The sequence below is a fragment of the Peromyscus leucopus genome, chromosome 8b, assembly GCF_004664715.2.
Source record: "Peromyscus leucopus breed LL Stock chromosome 8b, UCI_PerLeu_2.1, whole genome shotgun sequence".
NCBI classification, from domain to species: Eukaryota; Metazoa; Chordata; class Mammalia; order Rodentia; family Cricetidae; genus Peromyscus; species Peromyscus leucopus.
In genome coordinates, this window is record NC_051086.1 from 106,264,201 (window position 1) to 106,279,402 (window position 15,202).

Sequence of the window (15,202 nt, forward strand, 5' to 3'; positions counted from 1 at the left end):
ATCTCTTGTTGATGAGTTGCTGTCAGAGGATCTGACAACACTTGGACACCATATTTTATTTTTAGCAGCTGCAGTTCATCTTTCCCCTCTGCCAGAAACCCTTGTAATATGGAGCAGTGTCTTGTATGTGAAGGTGACTCTCCACTTTGCTGAAAGGGCAGATAGCATAGACCGGTTGTGCTACCTCGGTAGCTGTTACTTCCAGGGTGTGGAACATAGTTGGGAGGTGGCTACATCCATAGACTGAGAGAGGTATTGCTGCCTTTGGTTAACTGGCATATAAGTAACACCCCCAGGTAGGGTGCTCCTTCTGGAGAGAAGCATGCAGCCCTGGGGGAAGGGTTGATGTCCTCCATTGGGACAGAACATTTGATTTCCTTGTCTTGAAAACTTGCATCTCACTCTTGGTGTCTTCTGCCAACTCTGGAATACATGGGGGCACAAGTGAGCTCTTGCTGCCTATCCTCTAACCATGTGGGTTCTCACAGAAGCTGCTTTGTTTAGTTTTGCTTTCTGTTTTTTAAAGACAGGGTTCATTCAGTAGCTCAGGCTGACCCAGAACTCATGGAAAACCATTTGCCTCAGCTTTCTGAGTGCTGGAATTATAGGTGTGAGCTATCAAGCCTGGCTTCACATGAAAGCCTTGCTGTGCAGACTGGGACAAAAGTATGTTGCTGTGTTCTCTCAGACATCTATGAGTGTAGCTTAGTGGATGTTTTGTTGGTGTCCTTGGTTCTTAACCATTCACCTATGCCTTCTCCATGTCTGCCTGGTAACATTAGGTGAAGAAGGTCCTTTGGTCTTTCCATCCACACAAATGCCAGTCCATCAGTATGACTCCTCAGAGTTTTGTGCTTTTCTTGACATAGTGTCTTAGTTCTTTTGGGCTTCTATAACAAAACACCCCATACTGAACAAATAATTTATAAACAGAAGAAATTTACTACTTGTTCTCAATTTGGACCTGGGAGTCCCAGATGAAGCAGCTAGCACATTTGAGTCAAAGTCCCCTTCCTCACACTTGCTGTGTCCTTCTGTAAGGAAGGGGTTTAAGAGCTTTTTTAAGCTACTGTAGAAGATTCGTATTTCATTCTTTGTGGGGCCTTCATAACCTTGTCTCATATCCCATTTTGACAACACTCTAGGGCTTATATTTCAAGATATGGGTTTTGGAGGGACACAGATATTCTAACTACAGAACTGTGTTTCCATGCACCTCTTGTATATAGGTGTTTTGTGGTTACTGGGAGGGACATCGTTATCACATCTGCACAGATACAGCCTGTGCTGGGGTCAAGGATTGATTGTGTATCCAGGTGATATTCAGGCTCCTTTGGTGCTGCTTAGGTGAGCTGTCATCTTACTGTGCACCCCTAGGCTTCTGCTTGGGTCTCAGCTTGCTTTGACTTTCATCCAGTCATTCTTCATTGCTTTGACAATATACCTGAAAAAAGGCTGTCAGGAAGAAAGGGTTTATTTTGGCTTATGATACCAAGATTTCAGACCATGATCAGTTGGTCCTGTGGTATGAAACAAACCATTATGGCAGAGAAAGCATTGTGTAGCAGAACAGCCACACTGTGGCCAGAAGCAAATACAGGAAAGAGTTGAGGCAGGAGATAAAAATCTTTTAAATCATTGCCCTAGTGGCCTACTTCCTCCAGTCAGGCCCCACTGGTCATACATTGTGAGATCATCAGTATCCATTGATACAGTAAGCACCCTTGTGATCTAGTCATCTCAGTAGTACCACTAAGCCCTCAGTAATCTTTGGAGGTACACTTCATATCCAAACTAGAACAGCTTCTTTTATTATTATTATTTTCCATTCTGAAGCACTTAGAGATGTACAAGATTATAAAGAAGTGTTCAGGAAGACCCGGTGATTTTTCTCTGTGACACAACAGAATTACAGTGTCTAAACCAGAATGTTGGCCTGGGCACAGGCTGTAGCTGGAAGAGATTCCAAGATGAGTGGGTGTGAGTGTGTGTTTGTGCATGTGTGTGTGTGTGCATTCATGCTCACATACTATCAGTTCCTGATGTGACATTGCCTAAAATACCCCCTATAGCTGAGATTTTAATATAGTGTCTCCACAAGACTTGTTGTGTTCCCTCAGAATTATTCCCTTATCTCACTTCTGTTCTGTCAATCACACCCATCAAGAATGTGGTGTTTATGGGTGCCCCACACTTCTTACTTGCTGTTATGTGGGTTCCATCTAATTATCTAGCTGATGGGGATGGAAGTTGATGTTTACAACTCACCAGTGTGTTTCTTGTCATTGTTCCCAGGAGAACCTACTGTACCACCCAGGAGGCTGGTGTGGTGGGTTGGGCTTAGAATTTCTGAAGGGTCCTCCCCTAGTGAGACTTCACTTGAAGTGGAAATGTCTTCTCCTGTGACTGAATTTTTTTTGGGAAAGTATCTTTGGAATGAAGGGCACTGCCAAGCTGGTAACTATGTACCTGCATGTTGGAGTTTCTCGTGGGAACTTCAGGACACCTGGCTGGGCTGTGTGACAGATGGGCCTTGACTCTTGGCTGTACAGCTGGAGGGTTTCTAGGACCCACATGAATGCAGAACCTTTTTCTGGATTAAGTGTGGGCTTAATGTAGTGATCTGCTGAGTAGGTAAATACCTGAAATGCCCCTAGAGAGAGCAGAGCCAGGTGGTATGTGGAGGTTTGTACCCCGCAGCACTGGGCATGGAGAAGTGCGCTCCCCAAGTGTGGGTTGAGTTCTCCCTGGCTCTTCAAGGACAGGCCAAACCCACAAGTCTATACCTCCCTTGCTGCACAGTTGAGGATTCCATAGCCATAGGCAAGATGCTGCTGCTGTAGGTCAGTGAGGGGGCCTCTCGGGCCATTCTGGGGCCCGTGGGAAATTAACCCACAGGTCTATGGAGCCTGATGTTCTGTGCATCATTCTTCCTATCTCTAGTATATTCAAGGGGCATTTTTCTTGAGCAAGTTGGACTACATTCTTAAGAACAGTACACTGGCTATTGGTACAAGGGGCAGGTCCTGTAGCCACACCTGATCCCAGAAGCTGGGACTCTGAGGCTCAGGCTCTGTGGGCATGGCTCTACTCATGGGATGAGATGGATCAGGATATTGCACAGATTTAGGCATAGCTTGGGAGACACTGCTCTCTGTGATGTGTCTGTCCTTGCCTGTTTTTGGCTTCCTGGGCTGCATTGGAAGAGTTGGTTTTTTAGGATTGTTCAGGCCACTGTATACCTTCATCTATGAAAGTTCTTTATCATCGAGTTTAAATTGGGAAGGTCGAGCAAAGCCTGGGGTTTGCACCAGACACACCTCAGGAACCTGTACAATCCATGATTGCCCAACGTGATAAATTGTTTTAAATTAATGTGGCTGAGTGGCTGTCAGGAGATGTAACTGTGTGGTGATTTTTATGGGCTGGTTGTTTCTGCTTATGCAGAGGATGCCTGAATCTGTGTGTCCCTGGCTTATAGGTTCTATAGACCCTGTAGTGAGGAATGTGGGGCTCTAGGGTTAAATCACTTCTCTCACCTGGAGGCTGCTTCTTCCTTAGGCAGCCTGTGTTAAAACAAACGACATGCTGTCTAGAGAGAAGGGTGTTCAAATTACCTTGCTGGACTCCAAGTTGCCAAAAGGAAGCCCTCTGGGGTATGATATATATTTGACATGCATTTGCAGTATGTAATTGGAACCATGAGAAAGGTTTTTGTTCAAAGCTATTGAACAGTTTCCTTATTTCAAACCTGTTGAATCTGGAAAGAGTTGTTTCTGAATTCTGTGATAATGACTATATAAAGGCTGAAGGCAAAGAGTTTCCTGTTCCAAGTCACCGCCCCTCCCTGCCAGCCCAGTTTTGTTAGTGCCCAGTGCCCTTGTAGCCACAAAAGATACCCTGGCTCTTGTTTCCTGGATCCCTGAATATCAGAGCTGGAAACTCGGTGCCTTTCTTTCACGTGGCAGAGGCTGGATACAGCCCAGGAGTTCATCAACAGAGGTGCCCCCCCCCTTTTTTTTTTCTGAGACAGGGTTTCTCTGTGTAGTTTTGGTGCCTGTCCTGGATCTCGCTCTGTAGACCAGGCTGGCCTTGAACTTACAGAGATCCACCTGGCTCTGCCTCCTGAGTGCTGGGATCAAAGGCATGTGCCACTACCACCCGGCAAGGTGCCCCTTCTTAGGAGCAGCAGAAGTGGGCCCACCCTGTCTTCTCATGCCAGGCTGCTGCTCTCACTACCTTGGGATGAATCAGTGGTATTAGTCTGGCTTCCCTATTTTTTTGATACAGTATCTGCCATTGTTGTCTTTTCTACAAATCAGTTCCTTTCCAGTGATCCCTATCATTGCACCCTGCCCTTACTGGGCCAGCCTCCACTTAGCAGCCAGTCATTGGTGTTCATTGCCTTACACCACATTGTTTGTCAGCTCTGGTGTTTGCTGTGCATCTATGGAGGATGCTTTCATGTTTCTCAGCAGAAGAAAGGCCAGATGCTGTCTCTGAAGACTGCTGACTGGGCTGTAGGCCAGAGTAGGGGAAGGCCAGTCAGGTCTTTGCTGGGCAACAATTGGCAGCTATGGGTGGCTGTAGGGCCTGAGGCCCTGATGAGCTTTGCTTTCTGCTCTTCTAACTTAGAATTGTAGGAGAACACAGGCATGGCAGGCTCAGCATATTGTGACATCTGAAGGTCTTGGCCCTGGCTGGAGACAGGCAAGATGTGAGTGGGTTTTTGGAGCCTGCAACTTCTGTAGCCTCTCAGGCCGTCTGGGTAGTTGGAACCACCAGGTGTCTTCCTAGGCAATTGGTTCTCTGAACAGTAAGCAGGTTCACACCCTGTGAAAGTCTGTCAAGACTTACTGTTAGTGGTTACAGACCCATCACTTGAATTTCTGGTGGCTGGCTATGTCACTAGTCCCTGAAAAGGGCTAGTTCCCAAAATTATCTCACTTCAACTTGGGGACAGAAACCTGGGCACTCTGGCTGGTCTGGGTACTATGGTGTGTGAGGTCTGTGTCTGCCTATTGGGAGGCACCAGTTTCCTGGCACGGAATCTGTGTAGGAGAGATGTGAAATGGACATCCAGAGAGTGCTGACACTGCTACTTGTAGTTATCTGTCCAGAAATTGGTTTTGTCCTATGGAGTGATAAGTTGACATTTAGAGAGCACATTCAGATTTCCCTGAGGCCAGAGGCTTGCTGGCTGGCCTTGCCCAGAGCATCTGGGCTGTGGTGCCTACATAAGCCCCAGGGAGTCCAGCTGGCAGTGACACCACATATATGGATACGGCCCTCCCACAGGTGCCACAGCCAATTTTCTTGACATTGTTTGCTCCCTAGTGGGTACCCTGTTAATTAACAGAGTAGTGAATTTGAGATATATACTAGTAAACTGGGAGCAATTCCAGGTCAGCTAGGCCTGTTTCAGTAGAACAGCTGATGACTTTTTCAGCATTGCATATTGGATATAGTTCAAGTTGATATAATTGCAGTTATAATTCCTAACCCACAGCAGCCATGGCAATTCTCTTTTGCTAGGTTTATATTTAACCATCAACTCCATGTTTGGGGAAACATCAGGTGTGTATAGGAGTGATAGTCTCTCAGATAACTGGGTTCAGCTTCTGGCTTGCTGCTGAGCTGCTTCCTGCTCCAGAGAGTCTGCCTGGTGATGTGCCTCTTCCCTGGGGTGTAGAGGAGCCTTGTAAGGGAGTCTTGGGGACATACTCTGCAGTGGCAGTTCTGGCAGAGGCGGGGAATATAAGGCTAGATGGGAACTAGGTAGGAGTTGTAGGGACCTTAAGAATGATCCAGCGGAGCCAGCTTTTGTGACCCCAGGGTTCTCTGGAGTGATGGGAGGTGGGGCTGGGCTGAACTGTTGGAGTGTAGGAGCTGCTTCTGTGGATGGGGCTGACTCAGAGATGGTCTGTGAAGAGGCCAGGCATAGCTGGCCCTGGGATGACCACTTACTGGGCCCTACACTGTGCCCAAGACTTCATTGTGGCTACTCAGAAGACATCTAGAGGCCACAATCTGTCCCAGGTCAGATGTCCTGATGCTGTGATAGTCAGAAAATGAGACTTGTCAGGGGATAGGCTTTATTTTTTTATTTTTGCAGGACCAGGCTGGGTAACCTCAGCATCTGCATGAGGATGCACTACATATACTGTATTGCTTCCCTTAGGATGTATGTGTCCAGGCCTCTTGCCTACTACTTGCCCTGACATTTTACAGCCTCCTTGAAATACTACAGATATATGAAATATATTCCATTGAACCATAACTACTTTTGATATTTATACAGAAAAAGCCTTAGAAGCAAAAAGACAGAGATTTGGTTTTATAACATTCATAGTCCTTTAGGGTTTTTTCCCCCCTATATTTATTTCTAGGTGTTATTTTCTGGTGGAAATTGCACATATAAGAGATGGGTACCTCACATAAACACACCTGAGTGGTTCCATTCTTCACACTGTTTGTGGATACAGGGTTGGTACTCATGTGTGGTCAGGATATAGAATGCACAAGTTGGGATTTCTGAGGGTGGCATGCATGCAGTCCAAGAAGCAGTGTTCTCCATTTATCTTGCCTTCGTAGTCCCTGGGCACTTTCATGTCCTTTGTGTCTGCTGCTGTTTTTTGACTAAATCCTTTGGTTTATTTATCAGCTGTTAAGCCTACCTTGATGGCCTTCAGTGTTTGTGGCCAGCTTCTGCCAGTAAGGGTGATCATTGAACCCCAAATTGCTTTGGAACCTCCTGCCATGTTATAGAACACATGGCTATGGACACTGCTAGAACTATGATGCCAGTAGGTTGTTCTTCTGTCCCTCTGTAGGTATGGTGCTGGAAATTGGACCCAGGGCCTCATACATTCTAGGCCCCCAAGTGCTCTACCACTGAACCATATTACTAGTCTTCCAGTCCTATTTTAAACACATTTTTAAAATACCAATGAGAGCTGTCTTGCCGTTCCTTACTGCAGGATGGTTATCTATCTGGGATCAAGAAATTGGGACTTTTAGTATGCTCTTTTAGGAAAATCCATTTAGTGTGACCTTAAAAGAATAACTTATCTTTGCATTGTAAAAATCAAGTGTTTCCTTAAGTTTTTCTCTGTTGCATTTCCCATTAACACTTTTAAGAGTCTTTTAAAAATTAACAATTGCTCTTCCTATTAAATTAAATTCCAGACTGTTGGGATGGCTCAGATAAAGGCATTTACTACCAACCTTGACAACCCGAGTTCACTCCTTGTATCTCACATGGTGGAAAGAGGGAACTAATTCCTGAAGGTTGTCCTCTTTATACCACATTTTTGGTATATGTGTGTGTTTATGTGTACCTCTACACACACATATGTGTGTGTGTTTGTGGAGGCCAGAGGTCATTTGGGTGTCTTCTCTTTCTACTTTATTTATTTGTTTGTTTGTTTTTGTTTTTTCAAGACAGTTTCTCTGTGTTACTCTGGCTGTCCTGAAACTTGCTCTGTAGACCAGGCTGTCTTCCAACTCACAGAGACCCACTTGCTTCTGCCTCCCTGAGTGCTGGGATTAAAGGCATGAGTCACCACTGCCTGGCTCTTATTTATTTATTTTGATTTTTTTCGAGACAGGGTTTCTCTGTGTAACAGTCCTATCTGTTTTGGAACTCACTTTGTAGACCAGGCTGGCCTTGAACTCACAGAGATCCGCCTGCCTCTGCCTCCCAAGTGGTGGGATTAAAGTCATGTACCACCACCGCCCTGCCTTCTACTTTATTTTTTAATACAGTGTTCTTCACTGAATCTGGAGTTGCACCTATTTGGCAAGATTAGCTACCTAGCAAGTCCTCTTACCTTGGCCTCTCAGTGCTAGGATTGCAAATATGAGACGCCATGCCTGGCTTTTTATGTGTGCAGTGGGATCTGAACTTAGGTCATCAGCACTTGTGCAGTAAGTACTTTGCCGACTGAGCTATTTCCTCGGCCCTTATTTAATTAATTTTTCTTGGCATATGGGTGTTGTACCCAGTACTGGGTTTCATAAGGACATTTTCATAAAAGTGTGACATACTTTGACTGTGTTCCTTGCCAATTCCCCTTTCCCTCCTGCCAGTTCTCTTTTGTTTACCCAAACAGTTTTGCTTCTACTTTTATGTTTTATGTGTGCATGGTTTTTGCATAAAACCTAGGATCTACAAATGAGAGAAAAATGTGATATTTGTCTGGGTGAGTTAATTTGCTTAATGTGATAATTTCCAGTTGGATCCATTTTCCTGTAAATAGCATGATTTCATTCATTTGTGTTTGTGTGGGTATGTGTATGTGTGTGTGAGCATGTGGAAGAAAGGTTGATGTCAGATATTTTCTGTTGATGTCCATCTTATTTTCTGACAGGTTCTCTCACTGATCCTGGAATTCACTGATTTGGATAGGCTGGTTTTCCAATAATCTCCAGAGATCCTCTTGTCTCCTCATTTACCAAGAGCTGGGGTTACACACCCTACCATGCTTAGCTTTATGTGGGTGCTAGAGAGCTGAATTCAAGTCCTCATGTTTGCATGGCGAGCACTTTATTCATTGAGCCCTTGCTTTGTCCTTATTTATGGTGGAATAAAACTTAATGTTTAGGTGTACTATATTTTCTTTATTCAGTCTTCTCTTGATGGATACCTAGGTTGGTTCTACAGCTTAGCTATTTTGAACAGTGCTGCAAATAAACACTGATGAATGTGCTGGACATGGTGGCACACACCTTTAATCCCAGCACTTGGAAAACCGAGGCAGGCAGAGTTCAAGGCTAGCCTAACCTGATCTACATAGCAAATTCCAGGCCAACTATAGCTACACAGTGAGAGACCCTGTCTCAGGTAAAACAAAACAAAAAACAGTGATGAGCAAGTATCTTTGTGATTTATGACCTAGGCCCTTCAAGTAAATACCCAGGAATGCTATAAATTTAATGTTCCAGTGTTCTTGCACACATCTTAAATTCTCCCACCTGTATCAACTGCCGTGTGTGTGTGTGTGTGTGTGTGTGTGTGTGTGTGTGTGTGTGTGTGTCTGTATATATATGTATGCATGTCTCTGACTCTGTCTCTGTGTGTACATGTGTACCAATTACTTGGTTGTATATTTTCACTAAAACCAGAAGAAGAATTCATGTCTCTCTTGGCTGCTATAGAAACTTCAGATGGTGAAGCAGGTAGACAGTCCTGTGCACACAGGTCCATTGTGACTGCCTTTCTGGTCTGCCTCCACAGCCCTGGGACTTTCTGGTCCAGGCCCCAAGGTGTTTCCTCCCTCCCTTGAGGTTGTTGAAGTCTTGTGATGATGAGACTTGTATGGTGTCCTGTGGCTTCACATCCTTCTGCCTCATTTGTAGGGGTCTCCCTCACTCCCCATAAATACATGACCCTTTCTATTCTGGTGTGAGCTTCTGAGCTTTGCACTCTCTTGGTATGGCCACAAACTTGGGAACCTCACTGTGGTTATTGATCTTAAGAATTGTCATTTCTTGGGAACCTCAAAAAATACCTCTTCACCTTGGAGCTGGTGGACTTGTTTTCCTTTCAGGGGTTTGTTCTGAGCAGATTTTGACTCTTGTAGGCTGGCACACATGGCCTGTCTGATCCTATTTCATGTGCCATCAGTTGCTCATTGTTTTTGTCTTCTGCCAGTTGTCACAGTGATCCTGAAGGCACTGACCTATGATGAGAAGCGGGGTGCCTGCAGCGTGGGCGCCAACGTCAGGGATGCTGCCTGTTATGTGTGCTGGGCTTTTGCACGTGCCTATGAGCCTCAGGAGTTGACACCTTTCGTGACTGCCATTTCAAGGTAAAGCCTGTTGATTGTGCTGAAGGGTGATTATGCCGTCTGGTAGATATACCTCAGGCAAACGTGCCATCTGCCTTGGACTTCTTGTCCTCAGATAAGTCATTCTCTACAACTAGCTGCATATACCAGCATCCTTGGGCTCTGCTACTCTCCTCTAACAGCCCTGGACTTCTTGTCCTCAGATAAGTCATTCTCTACAACTAGCTGCATATACCAGCATCCTTGGGCTCTGCTACTCTCCTCTAACAGGTGGACAAGACAGGAAAAAACTACCTTATCTTGTAGAATGGGACAAGATCTGCTAGATGGGGAGATAGGGTTCCAAGTACCGCTGTCCAGGGAAGCAAATGGGCTCCAGGTCCCACTTCAGAGAGATGCCATGCATGGGAACAGAGTAAAGCTCAGTCACTAGAATGCCCTGGAACCCATGCTGCTAGTGACTCTGGAGCCACTAGCAGTGTCCCCCAGTGTGCTGAGGACAGATCAAGCCATAGGCCTTTCCTAGTGAGCATGAAAAGACTCAGACAGAGAGGACCCATTACAACATTCACACCGTGATGAACACACTGAGCTACTTAGCACCCTCCTTTGGCTTCTCAGAAAGAAACAGAATGAAGCTTGAACTCAAATAAAGTTGACTGCCCCCCCCCCCCAGTGTTATGCTCCAATTGCTGCACAAAACTGAAGAGACACTTGTGCTGAGGACACATTTGTTCTGCAACTTTCGAAGGGAAAGGAAAAAGAAAAAAATACCCCTGAAAGTCAGGCAGAAGAGCATTGGCACTATACCCGAGGCATGGAGCTCCAGAAGCCACTGAACTCCTATTAAGCCTACAGACCTGAAGCTACCACCCCGACACCTGGGACCCTACCCCTCATTTGCCAGAGATACTGGAGTCTGGTGACCCAGCACCTGCCTCTCCATTTCTAAGAATGTTTCCCTGCCTCACAGAACTCTCCAGTACTGTTTATATCACAAGTTGCTGAATGAAGATGAGGTGCCAGTGTACTGGCACACAGCTTAGGAAATCAGGACAGATACTGGTGAACTGCCGGGAGATTGTGAAGGACTGGGAGGGCCTTGGCTCTGATGTGTAGTTACTTCCTGCTTCAAAGTAAAACAGTCCTTACAGAGTCCATTCAGTTTAACAGTTTTTGTCAGAGAGCCTCATACTCACAGAATGCTATGCCATGTCCTTCTGCCTCTCCTGATCCAGGAAGTAGGAAGGCAGGATGGTCTGATGAAAGGAACAGAGTGATGGGAATGGATGCTGGCCTGCTGGCTTGGGAGCATTCAGCCATGTCATGTACATGGGTATCTCCTCGTTCTGTTTTGTTAAATGTGGGGACTCAAGGCCATGCTGCTGCTTTTGAAGGTAAGAGGTACAGATGAGAGGTCTCTGCCAACTTCCTAATGATTAGAAGGACCTGTGGGGCACGTGGTCCAGAGTGAAAGCCAGGGTCACACAGTTGCCACCATAGTGCCTGTCTTCACTCAGTGCTGTAGAACTTGTGTCACAACACTGATTGGTCTCTGGCTGGAGTTTGGAAAGGAAATAAGCCATGAAAAACATGGCTGATAGACATGATGGGGCTCTGAAGTCGGCTGCTGTTACTTGGTGTTATGGCTGCAGGTGGGTCTTGGGCTCTGTCATGTCTTTTCCAGCTCTAGCTTTTCTCACACATGGGCCAGTAGTATGTTGAGGGGCTTCTGTAGCTGCTGAAGGAACATGGTACCTTTTATTTCAGGGTTGTCCTTTCCTGCTCAGGGAAGAAAAGGCAACTGCACAGAGCCAAGGGTCCTTCCCATACATCACAGTCCCCTGGCAGTTCACCAGTGCCATGTCAGGGTCACACCTAGCACTCTACCTACAACATTCTGTCCTCTTTTCATTCTCAGAAAGAAAAAAATGGACACTCTGAGCTGGCCCTGTACAATCTCTTGGCCATGAGGTTTACTGTCTGAAGACGGTAGAAGGTGGCCTAGATTGAGCTTGGCATGGTCTTCCCAGAGCTTCTGTGAACTGAGCTTGCTCTGAGTGTGGGTTGTCCCATGGGGAGATGTGAGGTCCTTTCCTGTTGGGTTGAGATGTTGGATGTGGTATGGAGAATGCTGCTTCTGTTGGGACTCTGGGTGAGCACAGAAGTGGCCCTGCCTTTATGTACAGTTCAGTCTCTGGAATGACCCTAACTTTCCTGGCCAAGGAGTAGTTGGTGTGCAACCATGTCTAGCTGTAGTCTGTAGAAACTCTTGTGGGTCCACTTGTTTCTTTGGGCTTGGAGAGTTTGAACTTGCTGACATGTGGGAAAAACCTGAGGGGTTGCTGGGGAGCTCATGTCTGTGTGTTGCATGTGGAAACTGCATTTGTCTGGCTACAGTACTGCTAGCTGTCTCTTTCACAGCCTCCTGATCCTCCTAAGTTGGCAGTCAGCAGATAGTGGTAGCTGCTGTGGAGTTTCTTCTGAGAAGGCTTCTTCTGGCCCCTTTGCCCACACCTGCCTCAGATGGGCAGCAGTGCCCTTTGGAGCTGTGCTGCTGCAGGTTTCTAGCCGGTTGGACAGGTTCTGAGGAACCTGTGCCTGGCCCTTCCTGGCCCATCTGACTCCAGGCATCAGTGAGGGAGGGCACCGGTGAGTCAGGTGTGCCAGTGAGCTGGGGGCATGCACTACCTCCCGCCTGGAGCTCTGTGCCGTCTGAGTATCGGTCGGGTGTGCCCTGCAGACCTGCTTGCGAGGTTTGTCATGAGTGACCATGCTTTTTAATTATCAGGTTTAAGCCTATTAATTCTGGCACATGATAAAATCTTGGTATCTTTACTTTCACAAACTCCTCAGTGCATCCTGTAAAAGTATAGTGAGATTCAAATATAGTTTCCAGAATAAATAGAAATATCTGTCAGAAAGAACCAGGGAGGTGATATGGAGAGTCCTGTGGTACCTTGAAGGTGCCTGATACAGAGACAGCCACTAACCTTTTCTAACTTTTGGCTGAAGAAACTGGATCAGTTGTTCTTCCCCTCACAGTGTTAACTCTACTTTAGAAATTTCAAAAGATTTTAAAGGGAAATTTTTATCTTTTTGAAATTGTTTTGATTGACTTTGAAAACCATCTTTCCTTGGCTTTGAGCAAAGACAGGTGGAGCAGGGATGACTGTTTTGTGGCACAAATCTGGCTTCCTGAAAAGCCCAGTGTGGTGCAGTGGCAGCAAGATGTGAAGTGGAAGTGTGGTTGGGATGGTTGTATATTACCTAGATGATTCTTTCTAACCAGAAGTCAAAATCTGATCTACAGGAAAGAAAAGAAAGCTAGCTGCCGCCGCTGCTGCCAGCGTGCTCTGCCTGTCGCCTTCTAGTGATTTCCTCACCTGAAACTCTTTTGTAAGCTGAGCTCCTGTTGACGTTCACTCGGCCCAGGCACAGGCCCGCCTGTGCCAGGGGCAGCTCCTGACTCTCACCTCCACTGTGCAAACCGGCAGGGCAGCGTGGGCTGCCTGTGAACAGCTCGGGATTGGCTCTGTAGGATCTCTTCCTCCAGGGCAAGATTGTCCTGAAAAAAAAAAAAAAAAAAAAAAAATCAGGAAATAGCAAGCATTGCTCAAAGCTATGTCTTGTTCTTCTCAGCCTCTCTGAATGGCCCAGCTTCCAGAGAAGGGAAGACTCCTGTAGCGAGGAGAAGGCCAGCAATCAGAGACAATCTTGGTCTGCCAGGCCCAACTTTGTGCTGGCTTGGCTGTGACCCCAAAGAACATGATTCTGCTTATGGCTTAGGGAAATTTAGTAAAATGCAGGGTTTATATTTTAATGCGATTTGTGAATTAAAAAAAATCATAGATGACATATTAGTCATCTTTTTAAAAAAAATTAATTCAGAATGGAAGTGCTGTTGTTTCCCATGTAGAAGCAAGTATGCTGCTTTTGAGTGCTACACAGTATCATACAAATGACAAAAAAAAGTGAGTTTGGGTTGAATGCTGTTCTCACTGCATATGCTGAACTGAGGTGTAAGACTGGGGAAAGAGAAGCAGGCTGAGGCATGCAACTTTCCCTTGGCTTATACGAGAAAGAGGAGCCCTGTGTTGGTAAGTCCTGGTGAGCTATCATACAGCTTCCTCAGAGAAATCAGGCAGGTGGACACGCCCACAAGCACCTCTTTTTCAGATGGTGGCTTTCACTGTGGGTACCAGGTGTTGCTCTTCAGGTTTTCTCTGAAGTGAGAGGAGAAGTGACATTCATATAGGGTCATCCTGCCGAGCATGGTTGAGGTCCAGGTGAGGATTAGTATGCATGGGGAGTAGTGATTTAGGAAGATACTTTCTATTTGACTAACATCATTAGACTCCTTGAAACATATTTGTATTTTTAAATAATCCAATCTTGTTCTGAAGGTAGGAAAATAGTTTTAAGGAAGTTAGTCTGGAGCTGGAGAGATGACTCAGTGGGTCAAAGTACTGGCTGCTCTTTTAGAGGACTTTGGTTCTATTCCCAGCCTTCTCATGGTAGCTCACAGCTGTCTGTAACTCTAGTCCTAGGGAATCTGAAGCCCTCTTCTGGCATCTTCAGGCTCAGCACACATGTGATACACAGACACAAACAGACACATAAACACACACACACACACACACACACACACACACACACACACACACACACACACAAATGAATAAAAAGTTAAAAAAAATAGCCCAAATTGAAACAGTGTTTAAAAATGTTATACTCATAAGTGCATGCAGATTTGTTTTAATTACCTTGAAGCTTACTGATACTTAAAAAGCAGTGGTTTCCAGGCATTGTTAGCATTTACTTCTGTATAATCTCTGAAGTTTGATGGAACATGTAAATCCTGACTCATGCCTATAATCTTAGCACTTGAGAGGCTAAGGCAGGAGACTAACTATGAGTTCAAGGCCAACTTGGGCTACAGAATGAGTTCCTTCTTAAAAAAGAAAGAAAAATTATCAATGAAACAGTGACTTTTAAGGTATTTGCTTAAGGAAAAGCTAATTTGATGGTAGTGTATGAGGCTGCTTCTTTTCTTAGCTGTGTTGATAGCTGTTGCACACAGGCTTCCTCTGTGGTGACAGCCTATACTGGACTCTGATTCTGCGTCCCAGTCCTTGTGACTTATGGCTCACTTTGCTTGCTCTTACCTTGGTGAAGTCTGCATGGAGCAGCTTGTGTATGTTCACTGTCAGAGACCAAGAAAGGGTCTCTAGCAACTGCTGCCTAGAGAATAGTTGACATTTTCCTATGCTCTGAAGAGCATGGTAGCTGGGGCTTTTGTGAGCACACAGACTTGTCCGAGTGCTTGTGGGAAGGATGGCCCCATAAGTAAAGTAAAGATGCCTGCTGCAGCTGCCTTCCCACTGGACATGGTCCCCATGGGAGGAGCT

The 15,202-nt window shown here is 45.7% G+C and overlaps 1 protein-coding gene across 1 annotated transcript in view; it reads left to right on the top strand.

Annotated features, from left to right (window-relative positions):
• Positions 1–15,202, top strand: part of Tbcd (tubulin folding cofactor D) — a 171,208-nt gene that overhangs the window by 91,669 nt on the left and 64,337 nt on the right. The window contains exon 14 of the mRNA XM_028884969.2: positions 9,656–9,812. Within this exon, the coding sequence (XP_028740802.1) occupies positions 9,656–9,812 (157 nt within the window). The remainder of the gene's footprint in view (positions 1–9,655; positions 9,813–15,202) is intronic.